This window comes from Patagioenas fasciata, chromosome 2 (assembly GCF_037038585.1).
Source record: "Patagioenas fasciata isolate bPatFas1 chromosome 2, bPatFas1.hap1, whole genome shotgun sequence".
NCBI classification, from domain to species: Eukaryota; Metazoa; Chordata; class Aves; order Columbiformes; family Columbidae; genus Patagioenas; species Patagioenas fasciata.
The window spans coordinates 166,186,031-166,208,747 of NC_092521.1; the positions used below are offsets into that span (position 1 = coordinate 166,186,031).

The window sequence follows — 22,717 nt, forward strand, 5'->3', positions numbered from 1 at the left end:
ATGTTTCAACTGAAGCGATATTTATTTAGAAAATGCGCTAAGTTAAAGAAGAAACCAACCCTTTCTGGAGTTAACCCCTATCTTCTTAAAACAGAATTCAAATCCAAACTGGTTTTCACTTTTGTGTTTGCAGTAGTTGCAACACTAGTAATGCTCTATTGATACAGGGACCTCACTATTTGAATAAGTTTACTTTTTTAATTATTTGAAGTTAATGAGCTAGAAGTGTTTAATGGATAGGTGTCCAAGAGCACATGTTTCCGGGAGTTTCTTTGTTTCCTTCCCTGCGGTGTGTGAACAACATGATGTTTTAGCCAGTTGTCCTTCCCTGAAACGTCCTCATCAAAACGAGCGGCTTCACTGGATCCTGAAATCTTGTCCCTGATAAAACAGGCACAGCGAGGGAATATTTTATTTTGAGAGTCACGTACAAGTGCCTTTAAAACCAGTAGCTGCTTTCTTATCTGTTCCAGTGCTCTCTCAGCTGCTTTGAGCCAGGTGAGATTGTTGGTTGTACCTATTGGTGTCTTTTTTTAGCTTGGCGAATGGAACCAGATCCAGTTGGTGGCCAGCTGGTCACCAGTGGTGTCCCCAGGGCTCAGCGCTGGGGCGGGTTCTGTTCAGTCTCTTTATCAGTGATCTGAATGAGGGGATCAAGTGCACCCTCAGTTTGCAGGTGACACCAAGTTGGGTGGAGTGTTGATCTGCTGGAGGGTGGGAAGGCCACGCAGAGGGGTCTGGATCGATGGGCTGAGGCCAATTGTCTGAGGTTCAACAAGGCCAAGTGCCGGGCCCTGCACTGGGGTCACAACAACCCCGTGAACGCTGCAGGCTGGGGAAGAGCGGCTGGAAAGTGCCTGGGGGAGAAGGAGCTGGGGGTGTTGATGAACAATGGAACATGAGCCAGTGTGTGCTCAGATGGCCAAAAAGGCCACCAGCATCCTGGCTTGTGTCAGGAACAGTGTGGCCAGCAGGACTAGAGAAGTGATTGTGCCACTGTACTCAGTGCTGGGGAGGCCAAATCCTGAATCCTGGGGGCAGTTTTGGGCCTGTCATTGTAAGAAGGACATTGAAATACTAGAGAGAGTGCAGGGGAGGCGATGAAGCTGGTGAGGGGCTGGAGCACAAGTGTGATGGGAGCGGCTGAGGGACCTGGGGGGTTCAGCTGAAGAACAGGAGCTGAGGGAGACCTTTTGATCTCTGAACTGCCTGAAAGGAGCTTGGAGCTGGGGGGGTGTTGGTCTCTCCTCCCAAGTAGCAAGCAATAGGACAAGAGGAAACAGCCTCAAGTTGTGAGAGGGGAGGTTTGGATTGGATCTTGGGAACAATTTCTTCCCCAAAGGGCTGTCGGGCATTGGAACAGGCTGCCCAGGGCAGTGCTGGAGTCACCATCCCTAAAGCGGTTTCAAAGGTGTTTAGACAAGGTCCTTAGGGACATGGTTTAGTGCTAGAGTTGGGTTATGGTTGGACTCGATGATCCTGAGGGTCTCTTCCAACCAAAACAATTCTATGATCTATGTTTTGCTGTCGCTTTAGCAAATACCAGTGAGGAGGATTAGCAGTTGGAACCCCACTTGAGCCTTCCCTGTGTTCAGAGGCACTAAGACAATCTTCATCTTCATTCTCAGTATTTTCAGTGTCAACGGGATGATGCGCTGCTGTGCCTTTTAAAAATATTAAGGACCTTATCATAGGGTCATTATGCTCAGATACCAGTAACTGGAGTATCCCGGTTTGTTAGAAACTGGTGGACTGTTACCTGCAGCTTTTCTCATAAATGAAACAAAAGGTTTAATTCACGCTTTTTAACGTGTAGGTAATGGAAAAGGAGGCGAATCTATTTATGGCGGCTATTTTAAAGGTAAGAGGAAATACGTCTTTTTCAACTTCTTTATTCAGTTCTGAGATAAGTCTTGATTCCCAAGCTACTTAATGAAAACAGGTCTACTTATAGATCACCTTTTGCATGAAATTAATGTTGCATGAGAATTATTTTTATATGCATGACTTTCAGATAATTTTTTTTTTTTGGTAATATTTAACTTTAACTGACAATTAATTAAGGCTAACATTATTGGTTAAACATGACTTTCAGCATGGAGGTTAGGCAACTTTATTCATGAATAAACTCCTATCTTCCTGCCTAAAACTGTCAACATATTCTTTTGTTTATAGAGAATGTGGTCTTTTGCAAAATGAAAAGGTAAGAGACAAAAGCTCAGTAACACAAATTCAAACTCTGTTCCCTTGTACCCTCCCTAGTAAATATTTAGACAACTGATAACGTCCGTTTGTAGATGGGTATCTGTGTTGCTTGGAGAAATGAAGAGATCTGTGTCTAACCTTTCTGAGGGTGAATGACTTATTCTGACCAAGAATACTGGCCTATTTTCCAGCTCAAAACAGTTATTTCTTCTCTAGTTAATGTCCCTTTCCTCCCTTTCCCCGTTCAAGGTTTGTACGCTCAGTGTTCATTTCAAAAAGTGTTTTGACTCTTTACGTGCTAAGAATTTGTAAATCAATACATGTTTACGTCCTTTTTTGAAAATCTGTTGTTGGAAGGAAAATGGTGAGTTTATCAAGCATTTGTTTCAAGCCATACAGTTCATTCCTGTAAAAACCAGGTAGCTACTCTAGTATTGAAGTGTTCATCAAGGCGCTATCATGTATTTATGATGTTTCTGTACGGTTGTTAAACACATGCCGTTAAGTTTGTCTTAAACCCAGGCGTAGTTTGGTGTTGGAGCCTTTAGTCCGAACAGTCTCCAATGAATCCTTTTGCCAAAAATGCAGTAAGGTTTGTTTGGAAAGGCGCTGAGCGCTAGAGCAGCGCGTTCTGCCATATAACCTTCAAAATAATGGCTTTGTGGACTCAAATTCCTATTTTTAGCTTTGAAAACGAGCTTCAGAAGATCTAGTTTTACATTACGCTCTACAACCCACAGTCCTCTTTAATTCACCGGAGTATAAAATGTGTGTTTAGTTTAGTCTTAATTAATTTGATACTTAGGCCGCAGGAAGAGTATGTTTAGTTTCTCATTCCGCTATCTAGGTTTTTATTATTGCTTTTCTTTCTTTTTTCCCTTGTACGTTATGAAACTTGCAGTTCTAGGTTACTAGAAAATGCCATTTTCTCTAGATATTTCCCTAATACCCAAGGCACACGCTGCATAAGTAACAGTATCATGTATATTAAGCCCTGGTTTAGGGTGTGAGTAAAGTGAGTAAGGATGTGAGTAAGTCCACCAAACTTGTTATTCAGAAAATACTGGATTTAAATCCAAATCTGGGACAATCTCATGTTATTGAGGACACTAAGGTGCCTTTATTAGAAATATTTGTGCTATATCTGAAACTTGATGGAAAAATGCTTTCTGTCTCATTACTACTTTGACTGTCGCTTTTAAGAGGCTTTAAACTTGATTATTTGTTTCCGCAACCTGTTCATGTTTCTTCAGCAGCAGAAGAATTTCTCCTTATAGCATCCATAAGTTACTAAGTAAATTAGATTTGCCTTCCCGGGCAGGGAAAAAAATCTGACAACCATATTTTTTCTTCAAACAGATGAAAACTTTATTCTCAAACATGACAGAGCGTTCCTTTTGTCAATGGCAAACCGAGGGAAACATACCAATGGTTCCCAATTTTTCATGTGAGTAGCTGTAATACGCCAGTCGAGCTTTTCTTAAGCAGAGAAGCGCTGTTCATGAGAAAGATGGTATTGCTAAATTATCTATAATGATGTTATCCACCTTATTTTAAGTAGGGTTGAGTGGGTAAGAGGAAACATTAATCGTAATTTGCTTCATTTGGATTAGAAGCCGCTACTATATGAATGTTCCTTCTTTATTGCTTTTTACTCTAAAAATACGACTTATGCAATAAGTTCTTAGTGTCTGGAAAATAGGTTATTTGTTGTATGCACCGACCCAGTCTGAACAGATTTATCTGCATATTACAATGGTGAACATTGTATGCAGATGGGAGTGGGATCCAGAGGTGGGTTTGCATGTGCCCTTTAAAATATGATTTATGATTTAATTTTGGGGAGGGGTTTGGTTGGGAGAGGAGTAATGGTTTTGTTCAGCATGGATTTTAGGGCTTATTATTATTATCATTATTATTACTATTATTATTTTGGAGTGTTTGTTCCCCACGTGCTTTTCTTCCCTATTGCCACATAATTCTGTTTACTCGTACATCAACCAACTAGTTTGGTCCCAACACCATGTAAAGCAATGTGCTGATAATCAGATTTTTCCCTTCATTACCTTAATAATAATCCATTCTAGCGTGTAGCCGTGTTAAATTCTGTTCAATTATTAAACACATGACTCTCTACCATCAATAAATACTCAGGTCTGCATCAGGGTCTTCTGGTTAAAGTAGGTGTATTCTATATTAAGTATTAGTATTTTTTAAACTTGCTAATTTTAATGTGATTATTCATCCAGTTAATTCCTCCTATTCATGTTGAACAGTTTGCACTTGGGGAGATCTGGATTAGAACTTTGGGCTTGTGCTGAGAAGAACTTTGTGAAATAACACTTGTTTTCTAAAGTAAATTGTGGCGTAGCTATTGAACTAGAGAAACTGTCTTTTCTTTGCCATCTTTCTTGGGGGATCAGAATGAATGGCGCTTCACTGCCTTCGCTAAAGGAGTAAATTGTCCTCAAGGATCTTTTTGTAGTTTTTCCTTTGCCTGAAAAAGATCTTCAGTATGATATGATCAAGTTCAGATAAGAGACATTTTTAGGTCTCTTCCTAAAGAATGCCCTAAAAATGGAAAATGAATAGGAACCTTTCATGGTTACCGCTGTTCTGACTTTCTAGAGAGAGAATAGTGTCAAAAATATGGCTTTTATCACCTTGAAATGAAATTGTAGATGTTGTGCTTCCTTTCAGTAAATCCAAATGGGGATTGAGATGCATTAACGTGGAAAACAATCTCTCTAAAAACTCCTCTGTGGTTTAATATAGTCCATGCAAGATATGGGTTCACTATTTACCACCCGGTGTCTTATCTTTTGGTTCCATTGTGGCAATTTTCCATTTTTAAGCTTATCTGAACGCTACACATGAAAACTTCCTGTGTCACATCAGTCCAGGACTTATAACTTGAGGGCTCTAAAGTTTCTTTGCTCTCCTGCGTTTGATTCAAAATCATCTTCTTTCCCTTAGACTCAGCTTATCTGTTCAGCGAGGTTTAACAGACATAAATCAATGAGGTTTAACAGACGTAAACACCTTGTCCCACCCCACACACCGAAACAACCTTAAGGTTGTGTTAGATCCTAAATTATCATTTATAATAATGACAATAAAATGAACACTATCTATTTGGAAAGGTGCAAGTTTCTCAAATTCTGGGTATTTTTAATAAAAACACTGTAAAAAGTGTTCATTTGGGAATTCAGGCAGAGTAAGATGCTTAAATGTAGTTGTCTCTATGTAAACTAGATTCACCTCAGCTCTTTGTAGGAATTTCAAGCCATTTTTAGGGACCTGGGGTATCCTACCTGGTGTTTCACTGCTGAGAGAGAAGGTTTTGGGTCTCACCTGCCTCCCCCGAGCAGGTTTTTGGGGTATTTTATAGTGTCTTAAATGGCACCAGCTTGTCTTAGAGTCAGGCAAGTGATCAATTCAAGTCCCGGTTTAATTGGTGAGGTTTATCCAGTACTGCAGGTGATCCTGGGAATGAATATGTATCATTACAGAAGCCACTGAGGCTGCTTGGAAAGGCAGGTGTGTATATACATATATATACAGTCAGTTCCAAAGTCAGGTTCACATTTGACTCAATTTACAAATAACCAGAGACAGATGGTGAAACACGTAGTTCAACAACTTGTATTTTTGTATATTTTTCTTAATGGTTTCTGCTTCTTAACGTGGAGAGTTTGAATTTCAAGACACAACTGCTAAAGACTTGGGGCAGTTTCTGACTTGAAAATTCAATATATTAAAGCAGTGAAGTCTTGCTTGGTGACAATGATCTGATTATTTTAGGGGATGCACCGTGCAGGTGTTGAGCTTTTCGTTACTAAAATGTGTTCGTTTCCTTTAGTGAGACACTTCAAGCTGAAATTAAATTGTGTTTCTTTAACGAATGCTCAGCTGTTCAGTAGTTTAGCAGTAGGAAAAATGTTCTTCAGGTGTTTCACCTGAAAATGGTGTGAAAGGCAGCGCACAGTGCCAGGCTTTACATTGATATTAATGGTTTGAGCATGTTTAGTTATATTGATTAAATCTATAGAAAGGAATATAGTTAATCTCCATCTGAACTTCTTTAGATAACTTCAGGGATGAGAACTTTGTATTTCTCTGTCATAGACACATTTAATGTAGCAGGCAAGGAGTGCACAACTTTCTTTTATAGAAGTATTTATCCAAGGGCTAAAATACCAGCAGGAATCCTGACTAGAACAGTTTCTCTTGCTCACCAGAAGCGCTTTCCTGGTTTTGCCACAGCAAAATGTCACTTGGAATAACTATTCTTGCTCAAGAGTGGTCAGTTTGACTTGAAATAGAAGCTCCAGACTCATCTTAATGTAGACGAGCATCTGAGCGGTCCTAAACTAGCATCACTTTCATTGATTCATTGAGAATTTGAGGCTGAAGCATTTATAATCAACAACAGAGAACCGGGGCTGGAAAAGCAAGTGGAAGAGTTGATAGGAAGCTCCAGTGAGGCCAGCGTAAAAATAATGAACATAAATTAAAACTCTGGTAGAAACCAAGACGCAAAAGCAGAATAAAGAGCCAGAAGTGCCTATATATAGTGTTAGAAGTGCTGTGTTTAATGCTTGTTGCCTCATTTTTCCCACTTCTTCTCTTTTTCTGATTTGAATAGGACCAACAGTTGGGTTGAAAGGGGAACGTTTAGCTAAAGCAGGATTGTTTTTCACACATACGCGCTTAAAATAGGCCGAGTGTCTTCGCACATGTCGAAGAAACATTTCCCAGGCTGAAGAAAGGCATCTTGTTGAAATCCAGCATAAAGGTTATAAACACCATCCCTTCGAAATGTTTGGAGTTGGGAAATATTGGGATTCCAATTTTCTATACCCAAAGGGATCTGTTGTAGTGTTTTATTGCAGGTTTGTGTTGAAGACAGCTGTGAGGTGTATTTTCAGATATCACCACTATTAATTTGCTTCCTTTCTGCGAATAACTTCCTTTAGAACCATCAGTTATTTAGCAACACCTGAGCATGTTAATCTTCTTTTAATTGTTCTATTTCCATGTTGACACTGTCCCTAGGGCTGGGGTAAAGGTTGACAGGAACCACTCTAGAAGAAACTTCCTTTTTATCTATATACTCCAATATCTGTTTGGAACTGCTGCAGAAAAAGATTATTATTGTTATTAGATACTGGGGAAGGGTGTCTAGAGCATTGCACAAATACAGTTCATGTCTTTAGGTCACAGAATCACAGGATGGTTGGGGTTGAAGGGACCTCTGGAGATCATCCAGTCCAACCCACCTGCTAAAGCAGGGTCACCAGAGCAGATCACACAGGAAGGTGTCCAGGTGGGTTTGAATGTCTCAGAGAAGGAGATTCCACAACCTCTCTGGGCAGCCTGGGCCAGGCTCTGGCACCTCAAAGGAAAGAAGTTTCTCCTCATGTTCAGATGGAACCTCCTGTGTTTCAGTCTGTGCCCATTGCCCCTCACCCTGTCACTGGTCACCACTGAACAGAGTCTGGTCCATCCTCTTGACACCCACCCTGAGATATTGATAAGCATTGATGAGATCCCCTCTCAGCTTCTCTTCTCCAGCTGAACAGCCTCAGCTCTCTCAGTCTCTTCTCATCACAAAGATGCTTCAGACCCCTCAGCATCTTTGTAGCCTCCGCTGGACTCTCTCCAGTAATTCCTTGTCCTTCTGAAACTGGGGAGCCCAGAACTGGACACGCAACTCCAGATGCGGCCTCACCAGCGCAGAGTAGAGGGGGAAGAACAACCTCCCTCCACTTGCTGCTCACACTCTTCCTCATGCAATCCAGGTACCATTGGCTTCTTGGCCATAAGGGCACATTATTGACTCATGGTCACCCTGTTGTCCACCAGAACTCCCAGGTCCTTCTCTGCAGAGCTGCTTTCCAGCAGGTCCATCCCAACCTGTACTGGTGCCTGGGGTTGTTCCTCCCCAGGTGCAGGACCCTACACTGACCCTTGTTGAACTTCATCAGGTTCTTCTCTGCCCAGCCTGTCCAGGTCTCACTGGTGTGTCAGCCCTTCCTCCCAAACTGGCTGAAGGTGCCATCAGTCTCTTCATCCAGGTCACCAATGAACAGGGTGAACAGGATGTGTCCCCGATTTAGAGGTCTTGGATGTTCCAGCTGGTTGGGTGATGTTCTTCTCGAGCAATTCATTCTCCTTCTCATCTGATAACGGGAACTTGTCTCTTTATGGCAACTCCATCATTTTTGTGCCCATACCCAACCTGCTAGGAGGGAAAGTCATGATACAAAAGAAGTGGAGCTTTGTGAAAATGGGTAGATAAAGCGCTAAAAAATTAACGAGACTTCTGATCCTATAAATCCTCGCACTTGCCTTCCATTGTCACACTAAATGTGCCAGGCTACCCTTCCTAGAAAAACAGAGTTGACCATGCAGAACGAAGTGTAAAGCAATAGGAAACAACCAAAAAAAAATAACCAACCTCTTTGTCATTGGGAAATTTTGCGTAATAATTAATTTATTGCCTCGTTATTTAGCCATGTAGTTTACTGAGGAATATGCCCTTATTATAACTGGAAGGGGAGTCCTCGCTTGTGTTCTATTGGATTTCTTGCCCTTGTGTTCCAAAGCCGTTGAAAACTTGAGGCTGTTTTGCTATTAGTGCTGGGGGTTATTTTTGCTTCCCATGTTGAGGGTGTTGTTGGTTTAATGTTTTAAACTCTGCCTTCCTGCTCAAAACTAAACATCTTCTTTGTCTTAAATATGTTCTTAGTGTGTGTGCCGTGCCTAGTTGCTAAATTCAAACTAACTGATTGCATCTATATGAAGGATGAAATAAGTTGGCAGGACTCCTGTTTTGATTTTACAAACGATATCTGAATTTTACCAGCTTATTAGAACCCTTTTTTTCTAAGTCTTGCAGTGTCCCGAAATAGGTGTTTTTCTAATCAACTCTTTTTACCATGAGTGAAATACCTTTACATGAATTTTTAAAGATATAACAGTCATATAAAATCTTTAAAAAATCACCTTAAAGGGGCTGATGTTGCGTTATCTCCGAACAAAAGTGGGATGTGTAAACCTGGTACCCAAAGAGGTGCCGTTGACTTGGTCAAAAGTTGATGTAAAAGCACCAGCCCATGTGGAAGCGTTTACAGGATGCTTTGATTTGGAAGAAATAAGAAATAAATGATGCAGAAACACAATTAAGAAGTAATAGTTGATTTGGGAGGCAAATAAATTCTAAGCTCAACCGATGATGCAGTCGGGGGGGGTTTATTGGATGTGTGTGTTTTGCTATGACTCTGAACACAAGCAATCTAATGGCAATTCACGTCTTTTAGAGAAAACACCTATTTTTCATAGTTTTAGAAGGAAAATATCACCTAATTACGAAAGGTGTGAAGTCATCAAATGCGTTGCATTTGTAAATCAAAACTTTTAAGCCGCGCTGGGCCGCCCCGTGTAGTTTAAGCTTAGGACTGGGTTTAGTGGAGCGTTTCAACACCTATGACACTGCGAGCATGTGAATTAAAGTCCCGTTTATATCAGTTATTCATCCCTTTCAAGTCGTGTGTGGGTTCTAACGCTTCTGCTGGATCCAGAGGCTTGGAGGGGAGCGGGAGGACTCTTTTCTAACCATTTATTTTTATAGTAACGTATCCAAGCAGGTTGTGTCTTTAGTTTCCTTGTTGCTTTTCAGGAGAACTTCCTATAGTTGTCAAAGCCCCTTGTATCCTAAAGAAAATTTAGAGCCCTCTTTTAGGCATCCTCGTTGTGCATACGACTTGATTAAATATGAATTGTAAAGTTGTGTTTAATAAAGCGTCGACTCGGTTTTTGTCTGGAAATGTATTACAATTTATTTCTGCCATTTTTGTGTAAAATTTACAGAAACTGTTACACCGTGCGCTCCAAAGGTAATGTCTCATTCCTCTAAGGCTGTGGCCTTGCCTTTCTTTTCTCTCTGTTTTTAATCTTTCTCGTTTTTCTGATCATGTTGTTATGTACATTGAATTTGTTAGGACTGAGGTTTTGGGGAAGGGCGGGTGGTTAAGATGCTTTGATCAACAAGACGCTTTTCAGTGGTGTCTTAAACCAATTGATTTATCCTTCTCTAAGTTGGATGATAGTATATATTAAAGGCAGATTAAATGCTTTAAATGATAATAGCTACATATAGAAGAATTGAAATAAAACATCTCGGGGGAGGAACTCTGGGTTTTTAGAGCAGAAAGGCAGCAAGTAGGTTTTCTCCTGATTCAGTTTTGAAGCCAAAGCGAACGCGCGAGGATCAAAAGGCGAAACATCAGCAGAAAACTGGTCCTTTAAAGTGTGTGTTTGCAGAATAAATCCCCTTACAACCCTTTGGTGGAGGTGAGAGAATTCACAAAGCACAAGGAGGAGCCGAGTTTCCGCTGCCCAAACTCCTTGTGGTTCTTTTTGGGTGACGCTTCTCCTTGTGTTTTCACCTCACGAACACGAGTAAATCAGAAATCCTCTCATTTTAGCCATCAAATTGCCAGTGTAATAGAAGAAACCTCTACACGGGTTTTAATGTACCGACTATTCCTCTTTTTTTGCTTATTGAGGACTAGTCTAAAGGTAATTTGCTCAATTAAAGAAGCACGTTACTCTGGTTGAACCCATTGCTATTTCCAGCTCATTTGAAGCACTAAGTCCTGTGTATTTCTGGTTTCATTGAATTAACCCACTCCTATTGTTTCTTTTTGGCTGCTTTAAATCACCTTTATAATTAAACCCACTTAAATGTGGACTTACCAGCAGGTTGTTAATGCCGTTAACTTTGGCTTAAAGAGCTTCCAAAGCTGGAAGAGCTTTTTTCCATTTGTAGCAATATTAGCGAGGGAGAAACAAACAGCACCCCCTACTACTTAGAAATTCAATGTAGTTTTGCTGACCTTTCTTTCCTCACGTTTCTTAAGTTTTTTGTATTATTTAGTGTTACAGAAGGAAGGTCCGGGCGGCATTTGGAGCTTAAAGACCCCAAAATCAAGAGTGTAACCACTCCTGATCCACAGTTGTATCCCGGCACTGCAGGGATTTGGGACCTAAGAGCTCAAAACTCACGATCCGTGCTCAAAAATTGGGATTTTATCCTAGCAGTGACTTCTACCACATCCACGTTATTGTGAATTTAGATAAAGCATCCATCATTATTTATTTTGAGGGGAGTTCATTGGAAGAAGGCAAAATAGGACCTGGGGAGGAGAGAAGAACGTTTTCCAATAGTAAAATGAATGCATATTATCTTGATTTCTGGTTTGGTTTGGTTTTTCTTCCCCAATATATAAGGTTAATGCAAGTTCTGTTCCATACCCAGTTTACCTGCATAGCAAGGTTCCCTTTGCAACATCACAAAGGCTTATTTGTAAAAGTAATTAATATTTATTGGAAAAGGATATAGAGAGGTACCAGGTCTCAGCGTTAGCATCCAAAAGGCGAATCTTACCATAGAATTCTTTGAATATTTGCTGTAATTCCAAACGCCTTTTAGGATAAGCATCCAAAATATAACGCAGCTGTGTTTCTCCTAGAAACAGCCCAGTGTGGGAGGCTGAAAAATAGGGATTTTATGGTATTTTATGGCAGAATTAAACTATAGGGTAGTGTATAATGTCCATTTGTATTGTGCCGGGAGGTGATGAGCCCAAGTGCCGTAGTTTTGGTGGTTAAAGATGGAAAAACCGCTTTGTGTTCCGAGCCACGAGGCCAATTGAGTGAATGGAGAGTAAGAAATTAGTGGGGTGGGGGGAGCAAAGAATCTCTAACATGGTAACTCTTTTTCAAATGAACTGATTTGAAAGTCACCTTGTAATAGAAGGGCTTAACAATTTCAGAAACACTGAAATTCCATTCCAAATTGTGTCTTCTCCGGATTAAAGACGTTGGCGAGTTACATTTGAACGCGTATTCAAAGCCAACCTAAAGTTTGTTTATTGCATGCGGAAAATGCTCCTTGGTACAAGTTTCAAGTTTGCGCAATTAGATGCAAGAGATGTCATGTAAAAGCTGCAAAGATCTGTGTGTATAATCTGTGAAGTCTTTTTAATTCCATGTATGTAACTGGGTTTTTCACTATTTTTTTTGTCTTGCTTTCACCTCTTTATTTTCTGTGCCATTCCCCCCTTTTACTTCATCTCAACCCCTGATTCTCTTTGTTTTTTACCATGTTACCATCTTGCTGTTTGTCCAACAGAACAACAAAACCCGCTCCTCATCTCGATGGGTAAGAACCCTTTATCATCTCTACAATGATGGCTAAAATGTGAAGTTTTGAAGTCTTTGGATGTTGTATTGGGAGTGGAGAACAATAGAGAAACGAATGAATTCGTGGAAAGATTATACAATAGAACAAGATGGAAACCAAACGTTTCAGTTCTATAAATATGTCAAGTTGCGACTTATTCCCTGAAGCTGGTCAAAAACTTTAATGCTTTAATGCTAATTTATTTTAAATTGGTTGCTGGCCTCGCTCCATAAATCAGTGAGTTGAAACATCCAGTTTAATATATTTAGATACTCCTTTTTTTGTGGTATGTTGTTTTATCCCTAAAATATATTAGTTCTTGAAAGTACAAGTTATGGGGCAAATGGCAGAATGTGCTGTAGGGGAACAGAATCGAGGATCCCTCAGTTATAATTGTCCCTGCAATGCCAGTGGGAATTTGGATACTGGTTTGTATAGAACCGTAAATGCTGCTTCTCTGGGGAAAACTCCATTTCTTTGGCATCTTTATATATGGATTCTTGACCTTTCTAGTGCATGAAATTTGAGATAGAGGATGGATTGGAAATTATTTGTTTGCTCTGCCCATATAAAAGAGGGTACAATGACATCAAGTATTTATCTCCAGTTGAACTGGAGTGAAGCTGTTTCATGTTGCGTGAAACTTTAGCACGGTCATAAACGTCAAAGTTTAATACATTTGAAGAGCCAGATGATGCCGGCGAAGCCAAATGTTTCTTATTTCAGAATAACTTCATTGGAAAATAATTGCAGCAATATGTAAAGGTTTGGACTTGTCAAATGTTTAATTTCTGCAGCGTACACGTTGTCTTCGGGCTGGTTATTTCTGGTTTTGAAGTAATAGAACAAATAGAAAACCTGAAAACCGATACTGCAAGTAGACCCTACGCAGACGTGCGAGTTATTGACTGCGGGGTGCTCGCCACAAAGTCAGCAAAAGATGGTAAGTGTACCAATTAATTCAATGTTGCCATGGTTTTCAGAGAATATAAGAATGATGCCAACATCTAGAAATGTTCAATCTATAGAATCTTAATACTCACCCTCCTTTAAAACTTAAATCATGTTGTAGGTGAGGAAGACACAGCGAGTGAGGAGGTTTTGAGCTGAGCCTTTGGAAACATCCACCTCCTGCTTATTCTTAACACTGGAGGTTAATGTGATGTGCTCAAAAAGTAATTAGTACTTATTTTTTGGAGTTGGAAAGGTGGAGACACAAACAAGCATTTCTTCAAGTTCAATTTTTGCAGTTCCCAAAGGTTCCTTTTAAGATTATGTTAATATATAGAGCATATGTAGTCTACATCATCTTCCTTTTAATGGGAATGCGTAGGGAATAGATTATCGTAAATATACATTTGGGCACGTTTTGTAAAGCAGCGCAGTGTAATAAGTTTGCATTTCCTACTTTACTTTTGACTTTCCTTAAGGATAACATGGTTATTTATGGCCTGTAGAGCAAGTCAAGAGGATAAATAATGTAAAAGCATGAGGATGCAGAAGGGAGAGAATGAAGTTTTAAGAAATAAGAAATATACAGCTGAGGCTGCGACTCTTCGTTTTGTAACCTGTGCATTGCTTTCTAAAGAAACTATTTATTTGGTTTTTGATATAAATTGTCGTTGCTTCTCTGTGTATTCAAAGGTGTGAATTCAGTGTTAGAACCTAAAATACATTTTCCAAGGAGAAAAGGGAGGAACCCTCCTCCTTAAAATTACACTTATTCCTCTACCTTTCTTTATATTAACTTGGCACAAGTTAATGTCCAACTTCAGTTCTAGACTTACTGGGTATTAATATAAAAATGTTTTGGCTTTGTGGTGATACGTCATCAACTTGTGCATGGAAGTTCTTATACTTTACTTCATAGTTGTAAAAACAACTCTTTAGTTGCTATCTTTGCTCAAAAATATTTCACAGAATCCCAGAGTGTCAGGGGTTGGAAGGGACGTGGAAAGCTCATCCAGTGCAATCCCCCATGGAGCAGGAACACCCAGCTGAGGTTCCACAGGAAGGTGTCCAGGCGGGTTTGAATGTCTGCAGAGAAGGAGACTCCACAACCTCCCTGGGCAGCCTGGGTCAGGCTCTGCCACCCTCACCAGGAAGAAGTTTCTTCTCAAATTTAAGTGGAACCTCCTGTGTTCCACTTTGAACCCATTGCCCCTTGTCCTGTCATTGGTTGTCACCAGGAAGAGCCTGGCTCCATCCTCCTGACGCTCCACCTTTCCATATTGATCCCCAGGAATGAGTCCCCCCTCAGTCTCCTCTTTTCCAGCTCCAGAGCCCCAACTCCCTCAGCCTTTCCTCACACGGGAGATGCTCCACTCCCTTCAGCATCTTGGTGGCTGCGCTGGACTCTCTCCAGCAGTTCCCTGTCCTTCTGGAGCTGAGGGGCCACAACTGGACACAATATTCCAGCTGTGGTCTCCCCAGGGCAGAGCAGAGGGGCAGGAGAACCTCTCTGACCTACTGACCACCCCCTTCTAACCCACCCCAGGTACCATTGGCCTTCCTGGCCACAAGGGCCCAGTGCTGGCTCATGGTCACCCTGCTGTCCCCAGGACCCCCAGGTCCCTTTCCCCTACACTGCTCTCTAATAGGTCATTCCCCAACTTACACTGGAACCTGGGGTTGTTCCTGCCCAGATTCAAGACTCTACACTTGCCCTTCTTCTATTTCATTAAATTTTTCCCACCCAACTCTCCAGCCTGTCCAGGTCTCTGATGGCAGCACAGCTTCCAGTGTCAGCCACTCCTCCCAGCTTGGTGTCACCAGCAAACTTGCTGATAGTGTACTCTATTCCTTCATCCAAATCATTGATGAATACATTGAATAATACCAGCCCCAGTACTGATCCTTGAGGCATTTGTCTCGTTTCATTCATACAAGTTTAGACTGGACACAATTATATGACTTTTTATTATTGTACTTTATTGTGAAAATAGTTCACAGAGCTCCTCTGAAGCAGAACATGTGTGTATTTATACTTATATAAAACTGTGCATTTTGCACTGCGTATATGCACGCTACACGCACATATAGTGAATTTAAAATGTCTCTTTTAAGCTTTGGAGAAGAAGAAGAAAGTGTGTTCCGACTCGGAAGCTTCCGACTCATCCTCCAGCGCATCCAGCTCTTCAGAAATTTCGTCTGAAAGCGAAGCTGAAAACGAAAGAAGCAGAAGAAAGCGTAAAAGAAGAGCTAAAACCAAACAGGCAAGAAAACGCAGGAAGGAGGAGAGGAAGAAAGAGGATCCAAGGTGCAAGCGAACCTCAAACCAAAGATGGTGACTAATCCCTTACAATTTCAGAGATGTGAGAAATTCTACTTAGCACAAAGCACTCAAGCAGTGAGTGCGAAAACACATTGAAGTTTGGATTTTGATACTTTTTATAAGCAAATGAAACCAAGCAAACAAAAAACACTAAAGCGGAGCTTGTTGGGTGGACATTTCAATGAGGGACTCTAAGATCTTTGTAGGTAGAACTCAAGGGCAACTTCGAAAAGGTGAAATCTCAGCATGTTAAAGTCTTTGGGACTCAGTGTAAGTGTAACTGTGTTAAAGTGAGAACCAAAGTCTTTAACGTGCTGAGATAATAATAACAATAGTAACAATAATAATACATATTGGATTATATTTTAAAAATATTTTGTGACAAATGGTAAATTAAAAGCCAAATTATTTGCTGCAGAGCAAGCATTGAACCTTCTTTCCAATAACAGCACCATCCTTCCTTGAGCCTAAAATGGGTTGTTAACGAAATACGTTTTAGTTGTTAAGCCATCTGAAAGTTGGATGCATCCTGTGGGCTTGTTGGGGAATTACCTTTCAAAAGTTGTATTTCTCAGTTGATGCTCAATTTGGATTTATCAACCTATTTTTGCCCATAGCAGCCTTTCCGACAAGAGCGATGTAACAGAAAAAGCCGTCGACGTTTCTACTAAGAGGGACAAACCTGTGGTTCGTCCTGAAGAAATTCCCCCAGTGCCTGAAAACAGATTTCTGCTCCGAAGAGATGTGCCCGTTGTCAATGTAGAGCCTGAACCGTAAGAATCGTTGAGTTTTCTGATCCTTTTGACTTGGTAGAAACTCTGTGTGTAAAATTTTCCTGCTAGTGCTGGATTGCTGGTACTGATAGCAAGCGATGGAGTGGCAAAAATTTGAAATGAGGGCATTCAATTGTCCTTTTTATAGTTTTCTTTGTAGTATTCCTTGCAGAATCCCAGAATGTCAGGGGTTGGAAGGGACCTGGAAAGCTCATCCAGTGCAATCCCCCCATGGAGCAGGAACACCCAGCTGAGGTTCCACAGGAAGGTGTCCAGGCGGGTTTGAATGTCTGCAGAGAAGGAGACTCCACAACCCCCCTGGGCAGCCTGGGCCAGGCTCTGCCACCCTCGCCATGAACAAGTTTCTTCTCAGATTTAAGTGGAACCTCCTGTGTTCCACTTTGAACCCATTACCCCTTGTCCTATCATTGGTTGTCACTGAGAAGAGCCTGGCTCCATCCTCCTGACACTCACCCTTTCTATATCTGTAAACATTAATGAGGTCACCCCTCAGTCTCCTCCATGTCTGGAGCCCCAGCTCCCTCAGCCTTTCCTCACACGGGAGATGCTCCACTCCCTTCAGCATCTTTGTTGCCCTGCGCTGGACTCTCTCCAGCAGTTCCCTGTCCTTCTGGAACTGAGGGGCCACAACTGGACACAATATTCCAGGTGTGGTCTCGCCAGGGCAGAGCAGAGGGGCAGGAGAACCTCTCTGACCTACTGACCACCCCCTTCTAACCCACCCCAGGTACCATTGGCCTTCCTGGCCACAAGGGCCCAGTGCTGACTCATGGTCATCACACACAGCCAGCTTTTTTTATCCCCCGAAGATGTCCACAAGATACAGGATTTGAATGCAGAATCTCCTGCAGCCCTGGGAAGGCAGGTGACCACAAGCATTCCTAACTCAGATACATGGAAGGGGTGCTGTAGGTTATCAGTGATGTTTGCAGCAAGGACCCAGTGCTGGCTCATGGTCACCCTGCTGTCCCCAGGACCCCCAGGTCCCTTTCCCCTACACTGCTCTCTAATAGGTCGTTCCCCAACTTACACTGGAACCTGGGGTTGTTCCTGCCCAGATTCAAGACTCTACATTTGCCCTTGTTCTATTTCATTAATGTTTTCCCCGCCCAGCTCTCCAGCCTGTCCAACTTGCATGAGGATATTTCAGCAAAATCAAATAGGTTAATTCCAGCGTTTTTTAAGGATTGTGCATGTTATGGCCTTAAACTCATTTACAGATGATGCAAAAAAATGAGTGAATAATTTCAGAAGGAATTTTGCAGTGTAAACCACAGGTACTATTTGATTACAAGGTAGACTTGGTTGGCAGAGGTGATTTTTCATCTTCCTTAGACTGAAGAAGAAACTTTGGTTTAAAATCGGTCAACCAGAACCTTTATGATCTATCTATGATTTTGGGAATAAGAGAAAATACCCTCATTTTCATACAAAGTCATGAGTTCACAAGCGACTTTCAGTTTGTGTTTGGCGCCTCTACTAAATAGCATTTAGTTTCTAGCAAGTATCTTTGCTTTGAGCTGAGATGAACTCATACATTGCACTGTCAGATATTTCTAAAATCAGTTTATTTTTAACGTCAGTTAATGGAATATACTCCCATAAACCTTTTGTTGAAACATTATTTATATTTCCAAAGCCTCAGTAGCTGCTTCTTTTGAGGATATTGCCTAAAATGTGCAAGGAGTGTTGAATTATCTCGTATGCTAAAACATTGTTGTGTAGCTCCTGAGATCCTGAAACTCTTCTGTGCGTGTTGTCTTCATGGGTTGTGCCACTTTAGAAAATCCATGTACCACTTTAATAGTGTACTTGGCAATGTCATCATTAGTAACTTTTTACACATAGAGAGGTCAGATACACCACACGTTTGGTCAAAACCAAATATATATCAGTTTGCCCTTTGTCGCAGGATCACAGAATGTTAGGGATTGGAAAGGACCTCAAAAGATCATCTGCGTGTCTTGCTTTATTTCTGGGGGAATTCACTGTATTCTTAGTTCTGCCGTTTCAAATGAATAAGATCAATATTTTGCATTATTAACTTAAAATTAGTTTAGTTAGGTTTTGCACAGGGATTTTGCACAAGGGTGAGATGCACAGGGATTTTGCGCAAGGGTGGGATTCACGAGGGGTGTGCACAGGGATTTTGCACGGGGGAGGGTTGCAAAGGGATTTTTACAGGGGGTTTGCATGGGGGCTTTTGGACAGGGGATTTGCACAGGGGTGGGATGGACAGGGCATTTGCACAAGGGTGGGATGCACAAGGGGTGTGCACAGGGATTTTGCGCAGTGGGGTTTACATGATGGGGTTTTGCGTAGAGGGTTTGCACAAGGGTGGGTTGCAGAGGGGTTTTGCACAGGGTGGGGATTCACAAGGGGTTTGCACAGGGGGTGCAAATTTTAACTTAGAATTAGTTTATTATTAACTTAAAATTAGTTTAAGTTCATTCTTTTTCACATGAGCTCATGTTTTATTGGTTTGTGTAGGAAGCTGCTTGATGCTACGCCTGTTCCGACCGACCAGAAACCATCGGTCTCTAAATCTGGACGAAAAATTAAAGGAAGAGGCACGATAGTAAGTGACTATTTTAATTGTGTTCTTTTCTTTCCTCTCTTCTCTGACATTGAGCTTTGAATTCCCTTGGGGGCTTCGTCTGACACTTCATAACTTGTAGATCTAGAATTTCTGGGATGTGCATCTCCTGATGGTCACACACACAATGCTGAGGAGCAACAGTTTTCTGTGCAGCTTTGACAGAATCACTTCCATTCTTTGTTGTGCTTTTTGACATTTTAAGTCAACCTTTTGCTTCCTTTTTTTAGCTACTTTGTGTAGTTTTATCCAGTTTCATCCTGGCTGAGGTCAAGGCTGTGGAATTTCATACATGACCTGCCATGGGCAAGAAGTTCCTATGCAGAGCTGCTAGTGAAGTATTTTTACAGATATACAGACTCAATCCTTTTTGATTTTTACTTTCCAATCTAAAACCTGCCACTATTTTTGCAGATGTAATTTCTACTTAATTTTCTTGCTGTTCTCAAGACTTTTCCCTTGGTTCTGTACTCAAGCAACACTTCTCTTGTCTCTTTAATAACCCTCAAACCATTGCACAGCGACACTTGTTGTTCAGTCAGTAGAAAAAGGAGAAAGTAAAAAAGCTTTTTTAATTGTGCATTTGATTTTGGTGCCATTAAAATTATCGTACGCTATACCTGGGCATATTCTTCCCCTTTAGAAGGTTTTCCTGGATCAATTTATTACGCAGCGTTTGGGTGACTAGAGAACAAACCAAGGGTTGGTCCTGAAATTTTGGAATTGCTAAAAAAAAGACAACAGGTTAATACGTAGAAATCAGTATCTGTACAGCTGATGACACTTTTAGTTAGAATGGTCTTAACTGAAACTAGTTTGAGCTGTGTGATTGAGTATGTGATAGCCACTGGATTTGAGAAGTGCTTTTGTACTGATTCCCCTGTGATGCAGTGATTTTAAACCACAAAATTAACAGCACAGATGACCTTAGTGTGGACCAAGGTATTGTAGCATTTGAGCCTGGCCTGAGAACCGGCCCTTATTTCATCAAATCATAGGATCATTTCAGTTGGAAGAGACCCTCAGGATCATCGAGTCCAACCGTAACCCAACTCTGGCACTAAACCATGTCCCTAAGGACCTGGTCTAAATGCCTTTTAAACCCCTCCAGGGATGGTGACTCCAGCACTGCCCTGGGCAGCCTGTTCCAATGCCCAACAGCCCTTTGGGGAAGAAAATTGTTCTCAAGTTCCAACCTCAACCATCCCTGGTGCAACTTGAGGCCGTTTCCTCCTGTCCTATCGCTTGCTACTTGGGAGGAGCGACCAACACCCCCCCCAGCTCCAAGCTCCTTTCAGGCAGTTCAGAGATCAGAAGGTCTCCCCTCAGCTCCTGTTCTCCAGCTGAACCCCCCAGGTCCCTCAGCCGCTCCCATCACACTTGTGCTCCAGCCCCTCACCAGCTCTGTTCTCTTCTCTCAACTCGCTCCAGCATCTCAAGGCCTTTTTTGGCCTGAGGGGCCCAAAACTGCCCCCAGGATTCACGATTTGGCCTCCCCAGCACTGAGTACAGTGGCACAATCACTTCTCTAATCCTGCTGGCCACACTGTTCCTGACACAGGCCTTTTTGGCCACCTGGGCACATGCTGGCTCATGTTCGCCCATTGTCCATCAACACCCCCAGCTCCTTTTCCCAGGGATTTGGGTGTCAGTGTCTTTTTTATCATGGTTTTCCCACCTTCTTGACAAAACTAAGAATGAAAACCAGTAATACCAGAAATCATTTAGAGTTAACAATTATTTGGAAAAAAACATTTATCTGCCATCTCTAATAGTCTGACTAGCGATAGTTTCTGCCCAGAGTGAACTTGTTTGATGCTTTTTGAAATAGTCATTTATATTTTTGTATCCTCTTGGGTATAATATGAGAGAATTAGGGTTCTGGTAAGTGGGGTTGTGTGGGGCTGGTGACCAGTCACTCGCAGGTTCCACAGGGATCCGTCTTAGGGCCAGTGCTCTTCGATGTCTTTATAAATGACTCAGGACTTGAGGGATTGCTTGGTAAGTTTGCTGGTGACACAAAATTGGGAGGAGCTGTCGACACTCTGGAGGGCAGAGAGGCCCCGCAGAGGGATCTGGACAAACTGGAGAGCTGGGCAATCACCGACCGCGTGAGGTTCAACAAGGGCAAGTGCCGGGTTTTGCACCTGGAACACGGCAGTCCCGACTGTACAGACAGACTGGGGGACGAGAGACTGGAGAGCAGCTCCATGGAGAGGGATCTGGGGGTTCATGAGCCGACAGCGTCCCTGGAGCCAAGAGGGACCCGTGTCCTGGTGCATCCAGCACAGCACGGCCAGCCGGGCAGGGAGGGGATTGTCCCGCTCTGCTCGGGCCTCACCTGGAGCATTCACTGTGTGCAGGGCTGGGGACACAGGAGAAAAGGAGATAAAGCTACTGGAGAGTGTCCAGAAGAGGCTACAAAGTTGATGAAGGGTTTGGTGAGGAAGCTGGATGAGGAATAGCTGAAGTACTTGGTTTGTTCAGCCTGGAGAAGAGGAGACTGAGGGGAGAGCTCATGGCGGCTCCAGCTCCTCACAAGGGGAGCAGGAGGGGCAGGGCTGAGCTCTTCTCTTTAGTGACCAATGACAGAACCCAAGGGAATGGCAGAAGCTGTGCCAGGGGAGGTTTAGGTTGGACATGAGGAAAAGGTTCTTCACCCAGAGGTGCTGGACGCTGGAACAGGCTCCCCAGGGAGGTGTCACAGCCCCAAGCCTGACAGTGTTCAAGAAGAGACTGGACAACGTCCTCAGACACACGGTGTGAACTGTGGGGTGTCCTGTGCAGGGACTGGAGTTGAACTCCATGATCCTTGTGGATCCTTTCCAACCCAGGACATTCTGTGATTCTATGACTCTGTGTGGATAATGTTGTCTGACTTTTGTTACGCGTGCAAAATCCGTGCAAGAGGCGCTGTATATTTTCTCCATTTTCCAACTGTCTGTCTCCGCTTTCCTAGCGGTATCACACCCCACCTCGGTCACGGTCGTGTTCGGAATCCGATGATGATGAGAGCAGCGAGACCCCCCCTCACTGGAAAGAGGAGATGCAGAGGCTGCGAACGTATCGACCACCGAGTGGAGAAAAGTGGAGTAAAGGCGATAAGTAAGATCCTTACTACAGACTTAAGAGCATCTTCATTTTTTACACAGGCTTTAATAGGTTGTATAGGTTTACTGTGCCATTGGTGTTTGAATAAAAAATGTAAGTATCTCCGTGGTGAATACATTCCATTTAAATTCCAAAAATGAGAAGTGGAAAACTATCTCCAAACCTTCCCGCTTGGTAACGTGGTGCCAGATGAGCCTGGGCTGAAAAGCGGCAGAACAGTTGGTTCTGATGGTGCCACCTTGGATACTTATTTAAGCAGTAATTAATTGACCTGTTCAGTCTTCCTCTTGCTTTCCATAGGCCTGGTCCTGTCAGATCTCCTTGAACCTCAAACTTGGTTATAAAGTTTCTTTGGATGCCAAATATGACAATCAAATCCACCAATCCTAAATTAATGATTCTTGTCATTGCAAACTCTGTGACTTGATCCTAAATACACGCTCCTATCGGATTATAATAGATAAACCTCAAAAGGAAAGCTGAAG

General features: G+C 42.2%; 1 protein-coding gene across 6 annotated transcripts in view; it reads left to right on the forward strand.

Moving 5' to 3' along the window:
• NKTR (natural killer cell triggering receptor) overlaps positions 1-22,717 on the forward strand; it is a 47,801-nt gene that overhangs the window by 15,910 nt on the left and 9,174 nt on the right. Inside the window, exons 2-10 of one of the 6 annotated variants that reach the window (XM_065830587.2) lie at positions 1,817-1,861; positions 2,176-2,203; positions 3,565-3,652; positions 12,407-12,436; positions 13,255-13,400; positions 15,524-15,743; positions 16,349-16,504; positions 19,016-19,103; positions 22,081-22,226. In XM_065830587.2, the coding sequence (XP_065686659.1) occupies positions 3,609-3,652; positions 12,407-12,436; positions 13,255-13,400; positions 15,524-15,743; positions 16,349-16,504; positions 19,016-19,103; positions 22,081-22,226 (830 nt within the window). In that variant the 5' untranslated portion in view covers positions 1,817-1,861; positions 2,176-2,203; positions 3,565-3,608. Of the gene's footprint in view, positions 1-1,816; positions 1,862-2,175; positions 2,204-3,564; positions 3,653-10,080; positions 10,107-12,406; positions 12,437-13,254; positions 13,401-15,523; positions 15,744-16,348; positions 16,505-19,015; positions 19,104-22,080; positions 22,227-22,717 lie in introns of those variants that run through there. The other 5 variants (XM_065830584.2, XM_065830585.2, XM_071805387.1 and 2 more) reach the window with 5 other exon arrangements.